At 39.3% G+C, this 20,440-nt stretch overlaps 1 protein-coding gene across 1 annotated transcript in view; it reads left to right on the top strand.

Annotated features, from left to right (window-relative positions):
- The window catches only part of CLEC4E (C-type lectin domain family 4 member E), a 6,150-nt gene extending 4,270 nt beyond the window's left edge, over positions 1 to 1,880 (top strand). The window contains exons 5-6 of the mRNA XM_017512316.2: positions 183 to 298; positions 1,550 to 1,880. Coding sequence (XP_017367805.1) covers positions 183 to 298; positions 1,550 to 1,700 — 267 coding nt within the window. The 3' untranslated portion in view covers positions 1,701 to 1,880. The remainder of the gene's footprint in view (positions 1 to 182; positions 299 to 1,549) is intronic.
- The last annotated feature ends 18,560 nt before the right edge of the window (positions 1,881 to 20,440 follow it).

The raw sequence follows: 20,440 nt of genomic DNA, 5'->3' as shown, positions 1-20,440 counted from the left end.
TTGACCAGGATGGTCTCGATCTCTTGACCTCGCGATCCACCCGCCTCAGCCTCCCAAAGTGCTGGGATTACAGGCGTGAGCCACCGCGCCCGGCCGATTCTTACCTCTTTTAATAAAAATTACCAGCAACATTTATTCAAAACGGAAATAACTGATCTCCTTTTATTTTCTGTCTTCCATAGGAATTCCTTTTCTACAAGAAACCGAAAATGAAAGAGTTTTTTATTGGACTGTCAGACCAGGTGGTCGAGGGTCAGTGGCAGTGGGTGGATAACACACCTTTCACAAAGTCTCTGAGGTAATTACCCTCCTGTTGAGAGGAGCTCTTGAAACCACCTTCTGTTATCTGCGATAGATCAGGTCCATCCTTGGTAGTATTAAATGCAGGAAAGAGAAGAGCTGATGTAGAAAAGACGAAGGAGAAGTACAAGCACCCGCTTCTCGCCTTTCCGGGATCGTCTCAAGAATAAAGCGGAAATAATAAACGAAATGAGAAGGGGGTTAGAACTGAAGAATCATTCACTGAGAATACAAAAGAGACAAGGGAAGGAATTAAGAGTCTTATTCCCCAAATCTGAAGGAAATGAGGGGGAAAAAATAGTAAGTTGAGAAAGACAGCAGATTCTTATGCAGTGAAAATGAGAATCCCTTGATAATGTCTCTTTTCTCCTTAATACTAGCCTTACATCATTAGAGCATAGCATTTTTTTATTGTGCGTATGCTTTTTTGTTAGATTGATTAATTGATTATAAAATATTTTGCTATATATGTTGATTCTCATGATTTGTTAGGGAGTAAGTTTTTGATCTTTTTTCTTTTCTTCAACTTTTATTTTAAGTTCTAGGGGAAAGGCGCAGGAAGTACAGGTTTGTTACATAGGTGAACGTGTGTCATGGTGGTTTGCTGCACCAATCATCCCATGACCCAGATATTAAGCCCAGCATGCATTAGGTATTCTTTCTGATGGAGCACAGCATTTTTAAGTTTTCAAAGTTTTTTTTTCTCATTTATTATTTCATTTCACCTAAATCACGCTTTCCTGGAATGCATCAGTATTATTAATCTTTCATCTTTATTTGGCATTTGAGGAAACTAAAACTCAGAAGAGTTAAGTGACTTAGCGAATGAGCAGTTCTAAGAGCACAGCACAGATGCTCTGACGCTTTAGAAATGCTGCTTCACTGCTGCACCATAACACCACTGCAGGATGCACCTAAGTTAATACACACTCTGTGCAAAATAAAGAGAGCCAAGCCGACAGGAGACATGAGTGTGAAGAAAACAAATCTATCAGAATATCAATCTTCCGCATAACTTCTCATTCTATAGCTAAGGAACAGGACAGAATAGAAAGTCAGAAAGATCCAGTTCAGCTTGAGTACTCACAAACTGTAACTTAGACAAATGGTTTAGGCTTCCGGGTATTATAATACCTGCCTGGCAAAATTGTCGTGAGGTTAAATAACACAAATGGAATTTGCCCAGTATAGCAGGTTACTCTACCTCTTTTTGCTGGGATTTAAAATCTCTTATGTCATTCTTTTTCAGCTTCTGGGATGTAGGGGAGCCCAACAACCTAGTTACCCTGGAGGACTGTGTGACTATAAGGGACTCTTCAAACCCAAGGCAAAATTGGAATGATGTAACCTGTTTCTTCAATTATTTTCGGATTTGTGAAATATCAGAAATAAATTTTTGAACAAAAGAAAATCTCTTTAAGAACAAAAGGCACAACTTAAATGTGTAAAGAAGGAAGAACAAGAACATTTCCACATCCGCCGCCCCACACGAGAGACCTGTGTGTTGAACTTCAGAGGACTTCATAAGTATTTGTTACTCTGATATAAATGAAAATAAGTAATTTTAATGTTATAATTCATGTTACTGGCTGAAGTGCGTTTCTTCTCTACATTAGTCACAAGTCCTCTTCCCAGAATTTACAAAGCAATTCACTACCTTTTGGTACATTTGCCTCATTTTTGAGTATTTATATGAAAGTACAGGGACGCAGAGCCAAGACAGGGTCCAGCAAAGAAGAAGATTTTGGAAGGCCTCTTTGAACAATTGCCTGAATCCAGGCTCTGTATCAGGTCGGCTTTCTAGCTGCTGACAAGTCTGTCTTCTCTTCTTATTTCATACCATTCTTATCTCCTGCCTAAGCATATATCCTCTCTGTGCTCCCCTATATAATGAGTAAGAAGCTTCTTCAAGTCATGGAACTTATTCCTGCTCAGAATACTCTCGTGGCCTTCCTGGCTACAGGCCTCTGCTGTACGTCTTTAGGGAAGGGCATGCTGACCACCTGCTCCAAACAGGCTGTACCCAAGTCCACCCATCCCTGGGATTTCCTTTGCTCTGCCTTATTTTCAATTGACTGAATGGATCTCACCAGAATTTGTATCTATTGCTCAGCTTGGACCAGAGTGCAATAGCCAAATTATTCTGAGAGATCATTCATCTCCACGCTTTCCTGTCTCGAGCCCATTCATTATTTTTTAACTTTTATTTCAGGTTTCAGGGATACATGTGAAGGTTTTTTATACAGGTAAACTCGTGTCATGGAGGTTTGTTGTACAGATTATTTCATCACCCAGGAATTAAGCCCAGTAAACAATATTTATGTTTTTTCTGCTCCTCTCCCTCCTCCAACCTTCCACCCTCAAGTAGACCCCTGTATCTGTTGTTCCCTTCTTTGTGTTTGTGAGTGCTCATCATTTAGCCCCCACTTATAAGTGAAGACATGCAGTATTTGGTTTTCTGCTCCTGTTTGATAAGGATGATCATCTCCAGTTCCAAAAGACACAATCTCCTTCTTTTTTATGGCTGCATAGCATTTAATGGTGTCTATCACATTTTCTCTATCCAATCTATTATTAACTCGCATTTACGTTGATTCCTGTCTTTACTGTTGTGAATAGTGCTGCAATGAACATTCATGTGCGTGTGTCTTCATGGTAGAATGATTTATATTCCTCTAAGTATATATCCAGTAATAGCTGATTCATTTATTGTGTAAAATTCTACCAATACTCACGACGTTATTCAAGAGTGCATCAATGACATGGCAGCTTTCATAACCATGTTTCTTGCACAAAGTGCCAGAAGGAGACCCTCAAAATTCAATCATTGGGAGTCACATGTAATCACTGAATGAGAAAATTCAGCTGGATAAGTGAATATAACACATCAGCTTTCTTTACAAAACTATTTTTTTAGGCATTGTAACAATCTGGTTTTGAAATCAACACACCTTTAAGCCAAACATCATTTAACCTAAAAGTAACTTTAAACATACTTTCAACTTTCTAATTCCCTTTTTTAAAATCATGAACATCAATAAGATGTTGAAAGACTTTTTTTTTTGTTCTTTGGTGTTTTCTTAAAGGTGGCTATAATTTAAGTTTTATTTCTAGATTTAAAGACATATGGAAATTATTATTCTATATTATTTCTACATGTATATTTAGAATTTAAGTTTATGGTCAAATTTATAAAATTCAATTTGTCTTTACAGTTTATCAAGAAAAGAAAGACTTGCTAAGGGTATAGTGGTTAAAGATTATTGGAACGTAAATTATCTATTAGGAAAATTATTTTTTGAGAAGTAGATCATCCAATTGAAATTGTTTTAAAATATAATATTTTATAGGTGTAGTTACACAAACACTTTACCACCTTACGCACCAGAAAACCCAAAAATTTTCAAAGAATAAAAGATTAATTAATGATACATATTCTTTTTTTTAACATACTTTAAGTTCTGGGGTACATGTGCAGAACATGCAGGTTTGTTACATAGGTATACATGTGCCATGGTGGTTTGCTGCACCCATCAACCTGTCATCTACATTAGGTATTTCTCCTAATGCTAACCCTTCCCTTTCCTCCCACCACCCGGCAGGCCCTGGTGTGTGATGTTCCCTTCCCTGTGTCCATGTGTTCTCATTGTTAACTCCCACTTACCAGTGAAAATATGCGGTGTTTGGTTTTCTGTTCTTGTGTTATTTTGCTGAGAATGATGCTTTCCAGCTTCATCCATGTCCCTGCAAAGGACATGAACTCATCCTTTCTTATGGCTGCATAGTGTTCCATGGTGTATATGTGCCACATTTTCGTTATCCAGTCTATCATTGATGGGCTTTTGGGTTGGTTCCAAGTCTTTGCTCTTGTGAGCAGTGCCACAATAAACAGATGTGTGCATGTGTCTTTATAGTAGGATGATTTACAATCCTTTAAGTATATACCCGGTAAAGAGATTGCTGGGCCAAATGGAATTTCTGGTTCTGGATCCTTGAGGAATCACCATACTGTCTTCCACAGTGGTTGAATAATAATACATATTTTTAAGAGCATATTACCTAAATGAACCACTTTTAAGATTTCTATACTACTATTTGGGTCCCTAATTTTTTAAAGAAAAATTACTCTACTCTTTTTTTGTAAAAATGATACATGTTCATTACCAAAAATTCCTACAGAGCACAATTATAGAAAGATGAACATTTTTAAAGTTCCAATTCCAAGTTGCAGTAATAATTATCATGAACATCACTCCAGAAAGTTTTTGTGACTTTAATGGGGTACAGGAAATGCTACCTCAAATTATGACACCTTGGGAGTTGAGAAAACAGCAAAAGCAGGAAGTCCACTCTCATCTTCCCCTTGCCCTTCTTACCAGAAGCAGGCCATAGCATCTAGAAAGGTCATCTCTGACCTTCTCCCTCCTTTCTCCTCTGAATGTTCCTGTGACAGATGTCCTGCTCTATGTCCAAAAGTAAAGAATGTCACACAGGGAAGCCAAGAAGAACCTGAAGAAACAGGACTTGCTAAGTATCCTCAAGTTATTAGCATTAGATCATATTGCTTTTTGTCTAACCATGTTTTTTTAAATAACTGTCCACTTCTTGAGACTTAGCACAAAATTTACATAGATTTCTCTGTTTTTGAGTATTCATTTCTGAAGCCTCCCATGTCATGTAAAACTTATATTAAATACATCAGACCAGGCACGGTGGCTCACACCTGTAATCCCAGCACTTTGGGAGGCCGAGGTGGATGGATCACAAGGTCAGGAGTTCGAGACCAGCCTGGCCAACATGGTGAAACCCTGTCTCTACTAAAGATGCAAACAATTAGCTGGGCATGGTGGCACATACCTGTAATCCCAGCTACTCAGGAGGCTGAGGCAGGAGAATCACTTGAATCCAGGAGGTGGAGGTTGCAGTGAGTGAGATTGTGCTACTGCACTTCAGCCTGGGTGAGAGGGCAGGACTCCATCTCAATAAATAAATAAAATAAATAACTACCTCTGCATGGTTTTCTCTTGTTAATCTGTTTTTTGTTATAGTGGCCTGAGCCATGAACCTTGAAATTGAGAAAAAGATACTACTTTTTCTCCTCTTACAACTTCAAGAGAGTTAGATGAAAAGATGGAAAAACAAAGAGCAAACACACACACACACACACACACACACACACACACACACACACAGAGGCATGTATGCATTGACATACTTTTAGAAAGGAATCATACAACAGATAATACTTTAATTTTTTAAATTTTATTTTGGTTTCAATCGACAACAATTGTACATATTTGTGGGATACAATGTGATGTTTCAATACACGTGTATGCTGTGTAATGATCAAATCAGGGCAATTAGCACATCCATCACCTCAAACATTTAAAAAATTGAAGTGAAAATAAAGAAATACTGAGTTCAAGAATTTTGTAGTCTTTATAGATTATCACAAAAAGTTATTTCCCAAAAGGTCCCACTGAAGTAAAAAACAAAACAAACAAAAAATTATAAATAATCAACAATCAAGTCAAATGTTTTTGCTCTTCTGTTTCTCAATCCTCTTTTCTACCTTTCCCTTTCCTGTAGTGACTCCTAAAATCATTGTCAGTTGGGAGGAGCAGAGCAAGCTAGTCTTTACATGCGTGTGGCTGTACATGCAGGAGACAGAGAGGGCTGCATGACTACCCCTCAAGGAGGTAGATCCCAGACAGGGTAAAGGGGAGATTGTGGGGGAAGGAAGAGGGAGTAAGAGCCCCAATGGGTTCTGCAGGGCATCCTGTGGGGGTTGGACTGGACCACAGTCGACTGAGGAAGACACCCACACGTGGGGGTGGTTGAGCACAGATGTCTGAGCCCAAGCAAAAGAATTGCCTAGGAGGACCACAGGGCACTGGGCAGGGTGAGATGGGTGTCCACACAGGTCACTCAGCACAGGACGGGGAAGTAGAGCCTGAGCCGGTCAGTGTACATGTCTTGCAACCAACTTAAAAATTTTGCACAGTTGGCTCTTGGGTATCTTAGAGTTTTATTGCCATTGTAAGTGTAATATTTATTTCTACATTTTGCAGAGTATTATATTATTGTTGATTTTTGTATAATGATAATTTATCCAGACTTTCACTTTCCTAATTTTTTAAACATTTTGTGTGTACATTCCCTTTTATTTTCTGTGTAGATAATTACACTGTCTAAAAAACTGAGCTATCTATCACAGTAGCCACCAGCCACAGCAGCCTAGTAAGCACTATCCTAATTGAGATATTCTGGAAGTGTAAAATACACACTAGTTTTTTGATAACTTAATTTGAAAAAAGAATATAAAATATGTCGCTAAGAATTTTATATGGATTACATGTGAAAATGATAATATTCTCGATATATTTATTTAAGTAAAGTAAGTTATTAGAATTAGTTTCACCTGTTTGGGCTCTCTCTTTCTTCCGATATAGTTATTGGAAAATGTAAACATGCAGCTCACAATTTTGCCTTCCATTATATTTCCTTTGGAGAGTTCTGGTCTAGAAATAATGATAGTTGTAGGTTTTTAAATTTCTCTTCCAGTTCATTTGGTCATATTGAGCTGGCTAAGAATGCCAATATATTGTTGCATAAAACTGCTACAGTTTTGTTAAAGAAAATGCTTCCAATGGCTTACCATTAAATATAATAGTTGCTACAGGTTTGGGGTAGACACCCTGCAAAAAGTTACTTTCATTTCTTATTTGTTAAATGTTTTAACACTAAGTGGTTTATTGATTTTACTAGATGATGCTTAAGCATCTCTTTTTAAATGTTGATAAGATTAATTGCATTAATAGATTTGCACCCTATGTACATATATGCATATTGTTTAAAGAACCAAATTCTTCTAGAGGATTGTAGTTAAAAATAGTTGTTTCCTACCCACTTCTGATTCCCACACCTAAGCAGCAATTGTATTCAACTCTTTCGATGTTTCTTTTCCATTGAGTTCCATGTTTCCATTTCTATCAAAGAGTTTGTACTATAATTCCTTTCTTCAGTTTTAGATAATTTCTATGAACCCCACACTAACGAAAACAAGAACAGTCTTCTTCCTCTCTTTCCCATCCCCCCCATCACTATGTGACCTTTTATTTTAAAATTGTTATTCAACATTTGCATTGGTATAAATATATACATATTATTCATATCTGGACCATGCACTGTATTATTATTACACATTCTTAAATACATTTTGCTTTTTATGGAGCTAATACTGTCATCTTTTATTTTTTTGGAGAAAGGATCTCACTCTGTCACCCAGGCTGGGGTACAGGTACAGTGGCACAATCATGGCTTCATTGGAGCCTCGACCTCTTGGGCTCAAGCAATCTTCCCATCTCAGCCTCCCAAGTAGTTAGGTCTACAGGTGCACACCACCATACAGAGTTTTTTTTATTATTTATTTTTTGTAGAAACAGGATCCCACTGTGTCGCCCAGGCTGGTCTCAAACTCCTGGCCTCAAATAATCCTCCCACCTTGGCCTCCCAAAGTGCTGGGATTATAGGCTTGAGCAACCACACTGAGCCCATTTTTAAAAATGTATTTATCTAGTTTTCTACGTACTCGCAATTCATCTTTTAACTCCCCAGAAATGTGTATCACCTCTCAATTCATTCAAATACATATCCCATAATTTTGAAGGGAAAAAAAATCTTTCTTGGAAAATGTCCTTCCTTTCCCAGTCTGAACCGAGATTCTCTGGTGGTTTGCTTCACGCCCATTATTTTGTTAAGTTTTATTTAAAAAGAAAATATTTTCTAATTTTTTCTTTTTTTTAATTATACTTTAAGTTCTGGGGTACATGTGCAGATCTTGCAGGATTGTTACATAGATATATACATGCCATGGTGGTTTGCAGCCTCCATCCCCTGTCACCTACATTAGACATTTCTCCTAATGCTATCCCTCCCCACCTCCTGCTATCGTTTCCCTAGTCCCCCACCCCTCAACAGATCCCAGTGTGTGATGTTCCCCTCCTCATGTCCATGTGTTCTCATTGTTCAACACCCACTTATGAGTGACAACATGCAGTGTTTGGTTTTCTGTTCTTGTGTCAGTTTGCTGAGAATGATGGTTTCCAGGTTCATCCATGTCCCTGCAAAGGACATGAACTCATCCTTTTTTATGGCTGCATAGTATTCCATGGTGTATTTATAATCCTTTGGGTATATACTCAGTAAAAGGATTGCTGGGTCAAATGATATTTTTATTTCTAGATCTTTGAGGAATCACCACACTGTCTTCCACAATGGTGGAACTAATTTATACTCCCACCAACAGTGTAAAAGCATTCCTATTTCTCCACATCCTCTCCAGCATCTGTTGTCTCCAGATTTTTTAATGATTGCCATTCTAACTGGCGTGAGATGGTATCTCAATGTGGTTTTCATTTGCATTTCTCTAATGACCAGTGATGAGCGTTTTTCATATGTTTATTGGCCACACAAATGTCTTCTTTTGAAAAGTGCCTCTTCATATCCTTTGCCCACTTTTTGATGGGTTGATTTGTTTCTGGTCTTGTAAATTTGTTTTACTTCTTTGTAGATTCTGGATATTAGCCCTTTGTCAGATGGGTAGATTGCAAAAATTTTTTCCCATTCTGTTGGTTGCCAGTTCACTCTAATGATTGTTTCTTTTGCTGTACAGAAGCTCCTAAGTTTAATTAGATCCCATTTGTCTATTTTGGCTTTTGTTGCCATTGCTTTTGGTGTTTTAGTCATGAAGTCCTTGCCTATGCCTATGTCCTCAATGGTTTTGCCTAGATTTTCTTCTAGGGTTTTTATGGTGTTAGGTCTTATGGTTAAATCTTTAATCCATCTGGAGTTAATTTTTGTGTAAGGTGTAAGGAATGGGTCCAGTTTCAGCTTTCTGCACATGGTTAGCCAGTTTTCCCAACACCATTTATTAAACAGGGAACCCTTTCCCCATTGCTTGTTTTTGTCAGGTTTGTCAAAGATCAGATGGGTACAGGTGGGTGGTATTCTTTCTGAGGTCTCTGTTCTGTTCCACTGATTTATATCTCTGTTTTGGTACCAGTACCATGCTGTTTTGGTTACTGTAGCCTTATAGTATAGTTTGAAGTCAAGTACATGATACCTTCAGCTTTGTTTTTTTGCTTAGGATTGTCTTAGCTATGCGGGCTCTTTTTCAGTTCCATATGAAGTTTAAGGTGGTTTTTTTCCAGTTCTGTGAAGAAGGTCAATGGTAGCTTGATGGGGATAGCATTGAATCTATAAATTCCTTTAGGCAGTATGGCCATTTTCATGGTGTTTATTCTTCCTTACCATGAGCATGGAATGTTTTTCCATCTGTTTGTGTCCTCTCTTATTTCCTTGAGCAGTGGTTTGTAGTTCTCCTTGAAGAGGTCCTCCAAGTCCTTTATTAGTTTTATTCCTGGGTATTTTATTTTATTTTATTATACTTTAGGTTCTGGGGTACACATGAAGATCATGCAGGATTGTTGCATAGGTACATACATGGCAAGGTGGTTTGCTGCCTCCATCCCCCCACCACATATACCTGGCATGTCTCCCCACTTTATCCCTCCCCACCCTAACCCCCACTGTCTTTCCCCTAACCCCCCCAACATACCCCAATGTGTGATGCTCCTCTCCCTGCGTTCATGTGTTCTAATTATTCAATACCCACCTATGAGTGAGAACATGCGGTGTTTGATTTTCTGTTCTTGTGTCAGTTTGCTGAGAATGATGGTTTCAGATTTATCCATGTCCCTTCAAAGGACATGAACTCATCGGTTTTTATGGCTGCGTAGCATTCCATGGTGTATATGTGCCACATTTGTTTGTCCATTCTATCATTGATGGGCATTTGGGTTAGTTCAAGGTCCTTGGTCTTTGCTATTGTAAACAGTGCCGTGATGAACATACGTGTGCATGTGTCTTTATAATAGAACGATTTATAGTCCTTTGGGTATATACCCATTAATGGGATTGCTGGGTCAAATGGAATTTCTATTTCTAGATCCTTGAGGAATTGCCACACTGTCTTACAAAATGGTTGAACTAATTTGCACTCCCCCCAAAAGCGTAAAAGTGTTCCTATTTCTCCACATCCTCTCCAGCATCAATGTGGTTTTGATTTGCATTTCTCTAATGACCAGTGATGGTGAGCATTTTTTCATATATTTATTGGCCTCATATATGCCTTCTTTTGAAAGGTGTCTGTTCATATCCTTTGCCCACTTTTGGATGGGTTTGGTTTTTTTTCTTGTAAATCTGTTTTAGTTCTTTTTAGATTCTGGATATTAGCCCTGTGTCAGATGGGTAGATTGCAAAATTTTTTCCCATTCTGTTGGTTGCCAGTTCACTGTAATGATTGTTTCTTTTGCTCTTAAGTTTATTTAGATCCCATTTGTCTATTTTGGCTTTTGTTGACAATGCTTTTGGTGTTTTAGCCATGAAGTCCTTGCCTATGCCTATGTCCTGAATGGTTTTGCCTAGGTTTTCTTCTAGGGTTTTTATGGTGTTAGGTCTTATGTTTAAATCCTTAATCCATCTGGATTTAATTTTAGTGTAAGGTGTCAGGAAGGATTCAGTTTCTGCTTTCTGCGCATTGCTAGCCAATTTTCCCAACACCATTTATTAAACAGAAATCCTTTCCCCACTGCTTGTTTTTGTCAGTTTTGTCAACAATCAGATGGTTGTAGATGTGTGGTGTTGCTTCTGAGGCTTCTGCTCTGTTCCATTGGTCTATGTCTCTGTTTTTGTACCAGTACCATGCTGTTTTGATTACTGTTGTCTTGTAGTATAGTTTGAAGTCAGGCAGCATGTTGCCTCCAGCTTTGTTCTTTTTGCTTAGGATTGTCTTAGCTATGCGGGCTCTCTTTTGGTTCCATATGAAGTTTAAGGTGGTTTTTTCCAGTTCTGTGAAGAAGGTCATTTGTAGCTTGATGGGGATAGCATTGAATCTATATATTACTTCGGGCAGTATGGCCATTTTCACAATCTTGATTCTTCCTAACCATGAGCATGGAATGTGTTTCCATCTGTTTTTGTCCTCTCTTATTTCCTTGAGAAGTGGTTTGTAGTTCTCCTTGAAGAGGTCCTTTACATCTTTTGTCAGTTATATTCCCAGATATTTTATTCTCTTTGTAGCAATTGTGAATGGGGGTTCACTCAAGATTTGGCTCTCTGTTTTTCTGTTATTGGTGTATAGGAATGCTTGTGATTTTTGCAGATTGATTTTGTATCCTGAGACTTTGCTGAAGTTGCTTATCATCTTAAGGCGATTCAGGGCTGAGACAATGAGATCTACTAAATATACAATCATGTCTGCAAATAGAGACAATATGATGTCCAGTTTTTCTAATTGAATACTTTTTATATCCTCTTCTTGCCCTATTGCTCTGGCTAGAACTTGCAATACTATGTTCAATAGAAATGGTGAGAGAAGTCACCCTTGTCTAGTGCCAGTTTTCAAAGGGAATACTTCCAGTGTTTGCCCATTCAGTATGATATTGGCTGTGGCTTTGTCATAAATAACTCTTGTTATTTTGAGATACTTCTGTTGATACCTAGTTTATTGAGAGTTTTTAGCATAAAGTGCTGTTGAATTTTGTCAAAGGCTTCCTCTGCATCTATTGAATTATCGTGTGGTGTTTGTCTTTAGTTCTGCTTATGTGATGGATTACATTTATAGATTTGTGCATGTTGAACCAGACTTGCATCCCCAGGATGAAGACTACTTGGTCGTGATGGATAATCTTTTTGATGTACTGTTGCATTTGGTTTGCCAGTATTTTACTGAAGATTTTGCATCAATGTTCATCATGGATATTGGCCTGAAATTTTGTCTTTTAGTTGTGTCTCTGCAAGGTTTTGGTATCAGGATGATGTTGGTCTCATAAAATGAGTTAGGGAGGATTTCCTCTTTTTGTATTATTTGGAATAGTTTCAGAAGGAATGGTACCAGCTCCTCATTGTACATTTGGTAGAATTCGGCTGTGAATCCATCTGGACCTGGACTTTTTTTTGGTTGGTAGACTATTAATTGCTGCCTCAACTTCAGACATTGTTATTAGTCTATTCAGGGATTCAACTTCTTCCTGGTTTAGTCTTGGGAGGGTGTTAAGTGTCCAGGAATTTATCCATTTCTTCTTGATTTATTGGTTTATGTGCATAGAGTTGTTTGTACTAATCTCTGATGGTAGTTTGTATTTCTGTGGAATTGGTGGTGATATCCCCTTTATAATTTTTTTTTGCATCTATTTGATTCTTCTCTCTTTTCTATTAGTCTGGCTAGCGGTCTCTCTATTTTGTTGATCTTTTTGAAATACCAGCTCCTGAATTTATTGATTTTTTGAAGGGTTTTTTGTCTCTATCTTCTTCAGTTTTGCTCTGATCTTAGTTATTTCTTGTTTTCTGCTAGCTTTTTAATTTGTTTGCTCCTTCTCCCCTAGTTCTTTTAATTGTGACGATTTCGTGTCAATTTTCGAACTTTTCTCGCTTTTCATGTGGACTTTTAGTGCTATAAATTTCCCTCTAGACACTGCTTTAAATGTGTCCCAGAGATTCTGGTACATTGTGTCTTCATTCTCATTGGCTTCAAAGAATATCTTTATTTCTGCCTTCATTTCCTTATTTATCCAGTAGTGATTCAAGAGCAGGTTGTTCAGTTTCCATGTAGTTGTGTGGTTTTGCATGAGTTTCTTAGTCCTGAGTTCTAATTTGATTGCACTGTGGTCTGAGAGACTGGTTGTCACGATTTCTGTTCTTTTCTTCATTTGCTGAGGAGTGACCTACTTCTAATTATGTGGTCAATTTAGAGTAAGTGTGATGTGGTGCTGAGAAGAATGTATATTCTGTGGTTTGGGGTGGAGAGTTCTGTGGATGTCTGTTAGGTCTACTTGGTCCACATCTGAGCTCAAGTCCTGGATATCCTTGTTAATTTTCTATCTCATTGATCTATCTAATATTGACAGTGGAGTGTTAAAGTCTCCCAGTATTATTGTGTGGAAATCTAAGTCTCTTTATAGGTCATTAAAAACTTGCTCTATGTATCTGGGTGCTCCTGTATTGGGTGCATATATATTTAGGATAGTTAGCTCTTCTTGTTGCATTGATCCCTTTGCCATTATGTAATGTCCCTCTTTGTCTCTTTTGATCTTTGTTGGTTTAAAGTTTGTTTTATCAGAGACTAAGCTTGCAACCACTGCTTTTTTTTTTTTCTCACCATTTTCTTGGTAAATCTTCCTCCATCTCTTTATTTTGAGTCTATGTGTGTCTTTGCATGTGAGATGGGTCTCCTGAATACAGGACACCGATGGGTCTTAACTTCTTATCCAATTTGCCAGTCTGCATCTTTTGATGGGGCTATTTAGCCCATTTACATTTAAGGTTAATATTGTTATGTGTGAATTTGATCCTGCCATTTTCATACTAGCTGGTTGTTTTGCCCATTAGTTAATGCAGTTTCTTCATTGTGTTGATGGTCTTTACCATTTGGTACATTTTTGGAGTGGCTGGTACTGGTTGTTCTTTGCCATGTTTAATGCTTCCTTCAGGAGCTCTAGTAAGGCAGGCCTGGTGGTGAAATATCTCAGCAATTGCTTGTTCGTAAAGGATTTTATTTCGCCTTCACTTATGAAACCTAGTCTAGTTTCAGTCTTTGAGGCTGCTGACACTTGAATGGGGTTTTTGTAGGACTCTTTTTGTTGATGATGCTGTTGTTGTCACTTTCTGCTTGTTTGTTTTTCTTTCAATAGGTTCCTCTCCTGTAGGGCTGCTGCGGTTTGCTGGGGATTCACTTCAGGCCCTATTCATCTGATTCACTTCTGTGCCTGGAGATGTCACTCAAGGAGGCTGGAGAGCAGCAAAGATGGGTGCCTGCTCCTTCTTCTGGGACCTCTGACCTCGAAGAGCACCAACCTGATGCCAGCAGGATTGCTTCTATATAGGGTGTTTGACAATACCCGTTGGAGGGTCTCTCCCATTTGGGTGGCACAGGAAGCAGGACCTGATTAATGAAGCACCTTGTCCCTTGGTGAAGGTTGTGTTTTGCTGGGGGGAAACCCATTCATCTGGGCTGCCCAGATTCCTCAGAACTACCAGGAGGAGAGGCTAAGTCTACTTGTCTGCAGAGACTGTAGCCACCCCTCCCCCAAGGGGCTCAGACCTAGGGAAATCCAAATTCTGTCCCTGAGCCTCTGACTGGGGTTATTGGAGATCCTTCAGGGAAGCCCTGCCCACTGAGAAAGGAGGGGTCAAGGTTCGGCCTGAAGAGGCACTCTGGGCACAGGCTGCCACAGCTGGTGTGTGGGGCTGTGGGGACGTCTTGCGACCAAGCTGTCCAGCCTCCCTGGCTCCAGCAGGGAAAAAGTGCAGCCTGGAGCTACAGAAATGGGTGCTGCCCTTCCCCCACCCAGGGAGCTTTGCGTGTTGGGTAGCTGTGAGTCCCAGTGCTGGCCGCTGTTTCCTCAAGGAGCTCAAACTGCTTAGCAGGCAGCCACAGCCATTGCTGATTGCCCTCTTCCTGAAGTTCTGTAAGCTTAGACAGATTCCAGCTGAGAGCCTGTAAGAATCATGGTTCCAGGGTTGGGATGATAGGCACCCGTGGCGTGAGTTTGCGAGAGGGGTCTTCCAATTCGTGGATTACATAGTTCTGTGGAAAAAGCACAGTTTCCCTGGCTGGGTAGTGTGTTCACTCACTGCCTCCAGTGGCCAGTTACCCTTCCCCAAGTGGCTCTCAGGTGGCCACCGCACCACACTGCTCTTTCTTCTCTGCATGGGTCACACCAGACTTCCAGTCAATTATGATGAGACAGCAGGATACCTTGGTTGCTGGTGAAGGAGTCACTCATTTTTAATTTTTTTTTTCCATGGGAGACTCTGAACACCACTGCTTCTAATTGGCCATCTTGGCCCCGCCTGAAAGATGGGACCTTTAAGAGATGTTTGGATCATGAGGGTTCTATCTTCATGAATAAATTAACTCATAGTCATAAAATAGTGGATTAATGGGTTGATGTATTAATGGGCTATCATAGGCAGAGAACTGGTGGCATTATAAAAAGAGGAAGAGAGACCTGAGCTAGCAGTTAGTATGGGCAGCACCCTCACCGTGTGATATCCTGTACCACCTCCAAACTCTTTACAGAGAGTCCCTACCAGCAAGAAGGCCCTCACCAGATAAGGTTTTGTGACCTTGAACTTCTCAGCCTCCATAATTATGAGAAATAAATTTCTTTCTTTCTTTTTTTTTTAGACGGAGTCTCACTCTGTCGCCCAGGCTGGAGTGCAGTGATGCAATCTTGGCTCACTGCAACCTCTGCCCCCTTGGTTCAAGCGATTCTCCTGCCTCAGCCTCCTGAATAGCTGGGATTACAGGTGCGTGCCACCATACTGGGTAATTTCTTTGTATTTTTAGTAGAGACGGGGTTTCATCATGTTGGTCAGGATGGTCTTGAACTCCCGACCTCATGATCTGCCCGTCTCGACCTCCCAAAGTACTGAGATTACAGGCATGAGCCACTGCACCTGGCCTCTTTTCTTTATAAATTACCAGTCTCAGATATCCTGTTATAAGCAATAGAAAATAAACTAATACATATCCACAGCCTGTTTCAGTCTATTCTGAACTCTCATGGCACTTCATCACAATCTCTTCAAGGGAAAGACAGCAATTTCATAAAAATAGGTTCTAATTATTTTAGTATATTATGGTAGTCCTAGAAGCTTAAAATTCTTAAAAATTTCTGATGGTTTTTTTATTTTTGAAATGGTAATATATGTGTGTTAAAAAGGCAAATGGTAAAAAAATTAGTAAAAGCATAAGATAAATAAATTTTCTACCCTGAACTCCAGTTACTGAAATGCCTCTTAGAGTAACTATGATTATGAATTTCTTATTTACATTTCCATAAATGGTTATACTATATGTGTACTTATATATATGTTTATTATATATAGTACATACATATATATGTATATATAGTACATACATATATATGTATATATATACACACATATATACATATATACACATGTATATGCATATATACACTTATATATATATGTGTATATATATATACACATATATATGTATGTACTATATATACATACATATATACATATATATATATAAGTCCCTGACAGGGAATCTGGGCAGCCCAGATGAATGGGTTTCCCCCCAGCAAAACACAACCTTTACCAAGGGACAAGGAGCTTCATTAATCAGGTCCTGCTTCCTGTGCCACCCAAATGGGAGAGACCCTCCAACGGGTATTGTCAAACACCCTATATAGAAGCAATCCTGCTGGCACAGGTTGGTGCTCTTCGAGGTCAGAGGTCCCAGAAGAAGGAGCAGGCACCCATCTTTGCTGCTCTCCAGCCTCCTTGAGTGACATCTCCAGGCATGGAAGTGAATCAGATGAATAGGGCCTGAAGTGAATCCCCAGCAAACCGCAGCAGCCCTACAGAAGAGGAACCTATTGAAAGAAAAACAAACAAGCAGAAAGTGACAACAACAGCATCATCAACAACAAAAAGAGTCCTACAAAAACCCCATTCAAGTGTCAGCAGTCTCAAAGACTGAAACTAGACAAACTCACAAAGATGAAAAAGAATCAAGGAAAAAATGCTGAAAACCCAAAAGGCCAGAGTGCCTCTTCTCCTCCGAATGATTGCAACATCTCTCCATCAACAGTGCAGAATCGGACGGAGGATCAGATGGATGAATTGACAGAAGAAGGCTTCAGAAGATGGGTAACAAAAAACTACAATAAGCTAAAAGAGCATGCTCTAATCCAATGGAAAGAAGCTAGGAACCTTGATAAACAATTAGAGGAATTGCTAATTAGAATAACTAGTTTAGAGAGGAAGATAAACGACCTGATGGAGCTGAAAAAGCGTGAAAACTTAGTGAAGCATAAAGTATCAACAGCTAGATAGACCAAGTGGAAGAAAGGATATTTCAGTAAGGTGGTTTGAAGACCGCCTTACTGAAATAAGACATGCAGACAAGAATAGAGAAAAAAGAATGAAAAGAAATAAAGCCTCCAAGAAATATGGGACTTCATAAAAAGACCAAACCTACAATTGATTGGATTATCAGAAGGAGATGGGGAGAATGGGAACAAGCTGGAAAACACACATCTGAATATTATCCAGGAAAACTTCCCCAACCTAGCAAGACAAGCCAACATTCAAATTCAGGAAATACAGAGAACACCATTAAGATACTCCACAAGAAAATCAACCCCAAGACACATAATCACCATATTCTCCAAGGTCAAAATGAAGGAAAAACACACAGGCTCAAAATAAAGAGATGGAGGAAAATTTTCCAAGAAAATGAAAAGCAAAAAAAACTGGGTTTGCAATCTTAGTCTCTGACAAAATGGACCTTAAACCAACAAAGGTCAAAAAAGACAAAGAAAAGCTTTACATAATCATAAAGGGAACCATTAAACAAGAGATAACTATTCTAAATACATATATGCACTCAATACAGGAGCCCCCAGATTCATAAAACAAGTTCTTAGAGACCTACAAAGAGACTTAGACTCCCACACGATAATAGTGGGAGACTTTAACATCCCACTGTCGGTATTAAACAGATCAATAAGACAGAAAATTAAAAAGGATATCCAGTACTTGAACTCAGCTCAGGATCAAGTGGACCCAGTAGATGTCTATAGAACTCTCTACCCCAAATCAACAGAATATGCATTCTGCTCAGTGTCACATGGCACTTATCCTAAAATTGGCCAAATAATTGGAAGTAAAACACTCCTCAGCAAATGCGAAAGAACTGAAATCATAACAGTCTCTCAGACCACAGTGCAATTAAATCAGAACTCAGGATTAAGAAACTCACGCAAAACTGCACAATTTCATGGAAATTGAACAACCTGCTCCTGAATGGCTCCTGGGAAAATAGTGAAATTAAGGCAGAAATCAGAAAGTTCTTTGAAACCACTGAGAACAAAGAGAAAATGTACCAGAATCTCTGGGACACAGCTAAAGCAGTGTTAAGAGGGAAATTTATAGCACTAACTGCCCACATCAGAAGGCTGCAAAGAGCCCAAACTGGCACTCTAACATCACAACTGAAAGAACTAGAGAGGCGACATAGGCATAGGCAAGGACTTCTTGACTAAAACACCAAAAGCAATGGCAGCAAAAGCCAAAATAGACAAATGGGACCTAATTAAACTTAAGAGTTTCTGCACATCAAAAGAAACAATCATTAGAGTGAACCAGCAACCAACAAAATGGGAAAAAAAACTTCGCAGTCTACCCATCTGACAAAGGCTGAATATCCAGAATCTACAAAGAACTAAAGCAGATTTGCAAGAAAAAAACAAACAAACCCTTTCAAAAGTGGGCAGAGGATATGAACAGACGCTTTACAAAAGAACACATTTATGAGGCCAACAAACATATGAAAAAATGTTCATCATCACTGGTCATCAGAGAAACGCAAATCAAAACCACAATGAAATACCATCTCATGCCAGTTAGAATAGTGATCATTTAAAAATCTGGAGACAACAGATGCTGGAGAGGATGTGAAGAAAAAGGAACACTTATACACTGTTGATGGGAGTGTAAATTAGTTCAACCATTGTGGAAGGCAGTGTGGTGATTCCTCAAGGATCTAGAAATAGAAATTCCATTTGATCCAGCAATCCCATTACGGGGTATATATCCAAAGGACTATAAATTGTTCTATTATAAAGACACATGCACACATATGTTTGTTGTGGAAGTGTTTATGATATCAAAGACCTGGAACCAACCCAAATGCCCACCAATGATAGACTGGACAAAGAAAATGTGGCACATATACACCATGGAATACTATGCAGCCATAAAAAACAACTTCTTGTCCTTTGTAGAGACGTGGATGAATCTAGAAACCATCATTCTCAGCAAACTGACACAAGAACAGAAAACCAAATACTGCATGTTTTCATTCATAGGTGGGTGATGAACAATGAGAACACTTGGGCACAGGGAGGGGAACAACACCCGCTGGGCTAGGTGGGGGGTGGAGAGGAGGGAGAGATAGCAGGGAGGGGCGGGGAGGATGGGGAGGGATAATACTGGGAGAAATGCCTGACGTAGGCGATGGCGGGGTGGGGGGGTATGGAGACAGCAAACAACCATGGCATGTACCTATGCAACAATCCTGCAGGATGCATGATGCGCACATGTACTCCAGAGCCCAAAGTACAATAAAAAAGAAAGAAAGTAAAAAAAAAGAACAGTCAGGGAACAACAGATGCTGGAGAGGCTATGGAGAACAGGAACTCGTTTACACTGTTGGTGGGAGTGTAAATTAGTTCAACCATGGTGGAAGACAGTGTGGCGATTCCTCAAGAATCTAGGATGAGAAATATCACTTGACCCAGCAACCCCATTACTGGGTATCTACCCAAAGGTATATAAATCAACATAAAGACACATGCACACAAATGTTTACTGCAGCACTGTTCACAATAGCAAAGATATGGAACCCACCCAAATGCCCATCGATAATAGACTAGGTAAAGAAAATGTGGTACATATACACCATGGAGTACTATGCAGCCATAAAAAGGCATGAGATCATGCACTTTGCAGGTCCATGGATGAAACTGGAAGCCATTCTCCTCAGCAAACTAATACAAGACCAGAAAACCAAATACCACATGTTCTCACTCATTAGTGGGAGTTGAACATTGAGAAAACATGGACACAGAGAGGGGAACAACACACACAACCCCCCCTGTGGTGGGGTTGGGGGCGACGGGAGGGGACTTAGAAGATGGCAGCAAACCACCATGGCACACATATACCTATGTAACAAACCTGCACGTTCTGCATATGTTTCCCATTTTTGTTCTTGTTTTAGAAGAAATAAAGAAAATTGTTACTTTAGAAAAAAAGAAAAGCCCCACCTTTCAATACTGCCACATTTGGGATTATGTTTCAATATGAGTTTTGGAGGGGCCATTCAAACCATAGCAGGGTGGAAACAGGGAGACCAATCCAAAGTCATTGCAATAATGTGGGTGAGCAAGGTGGTAGGTTGGTCTATAGTGGTAGCCACAGAGGTAATAAAAGGCGATCAGCATTGGGAGAAATAGATCACAGATACAGGCACAGA

Source organism: Cebus imitator, unplaced genomic scaffold (assembly GCF_001604975.1).
Source record: "Cebus imitator isolate Cc_AM_T3 unplaced genomic scaffold, Cebus_imitator-1.0 Scaffold469, whole genome shotgun sequence".
Taxonomy (NCBI): domain Eukaryota; kingdom Metazoa; phylum Chordata; class Mammalia; order Primates; family Cebidae; genus Cebus; species Cebus imitator.
The sequence above is the reverse complement of the archived record's forward strand: the minus strand, read 5'-3'. Positions and strand labels throughout refer to the sequence as shown.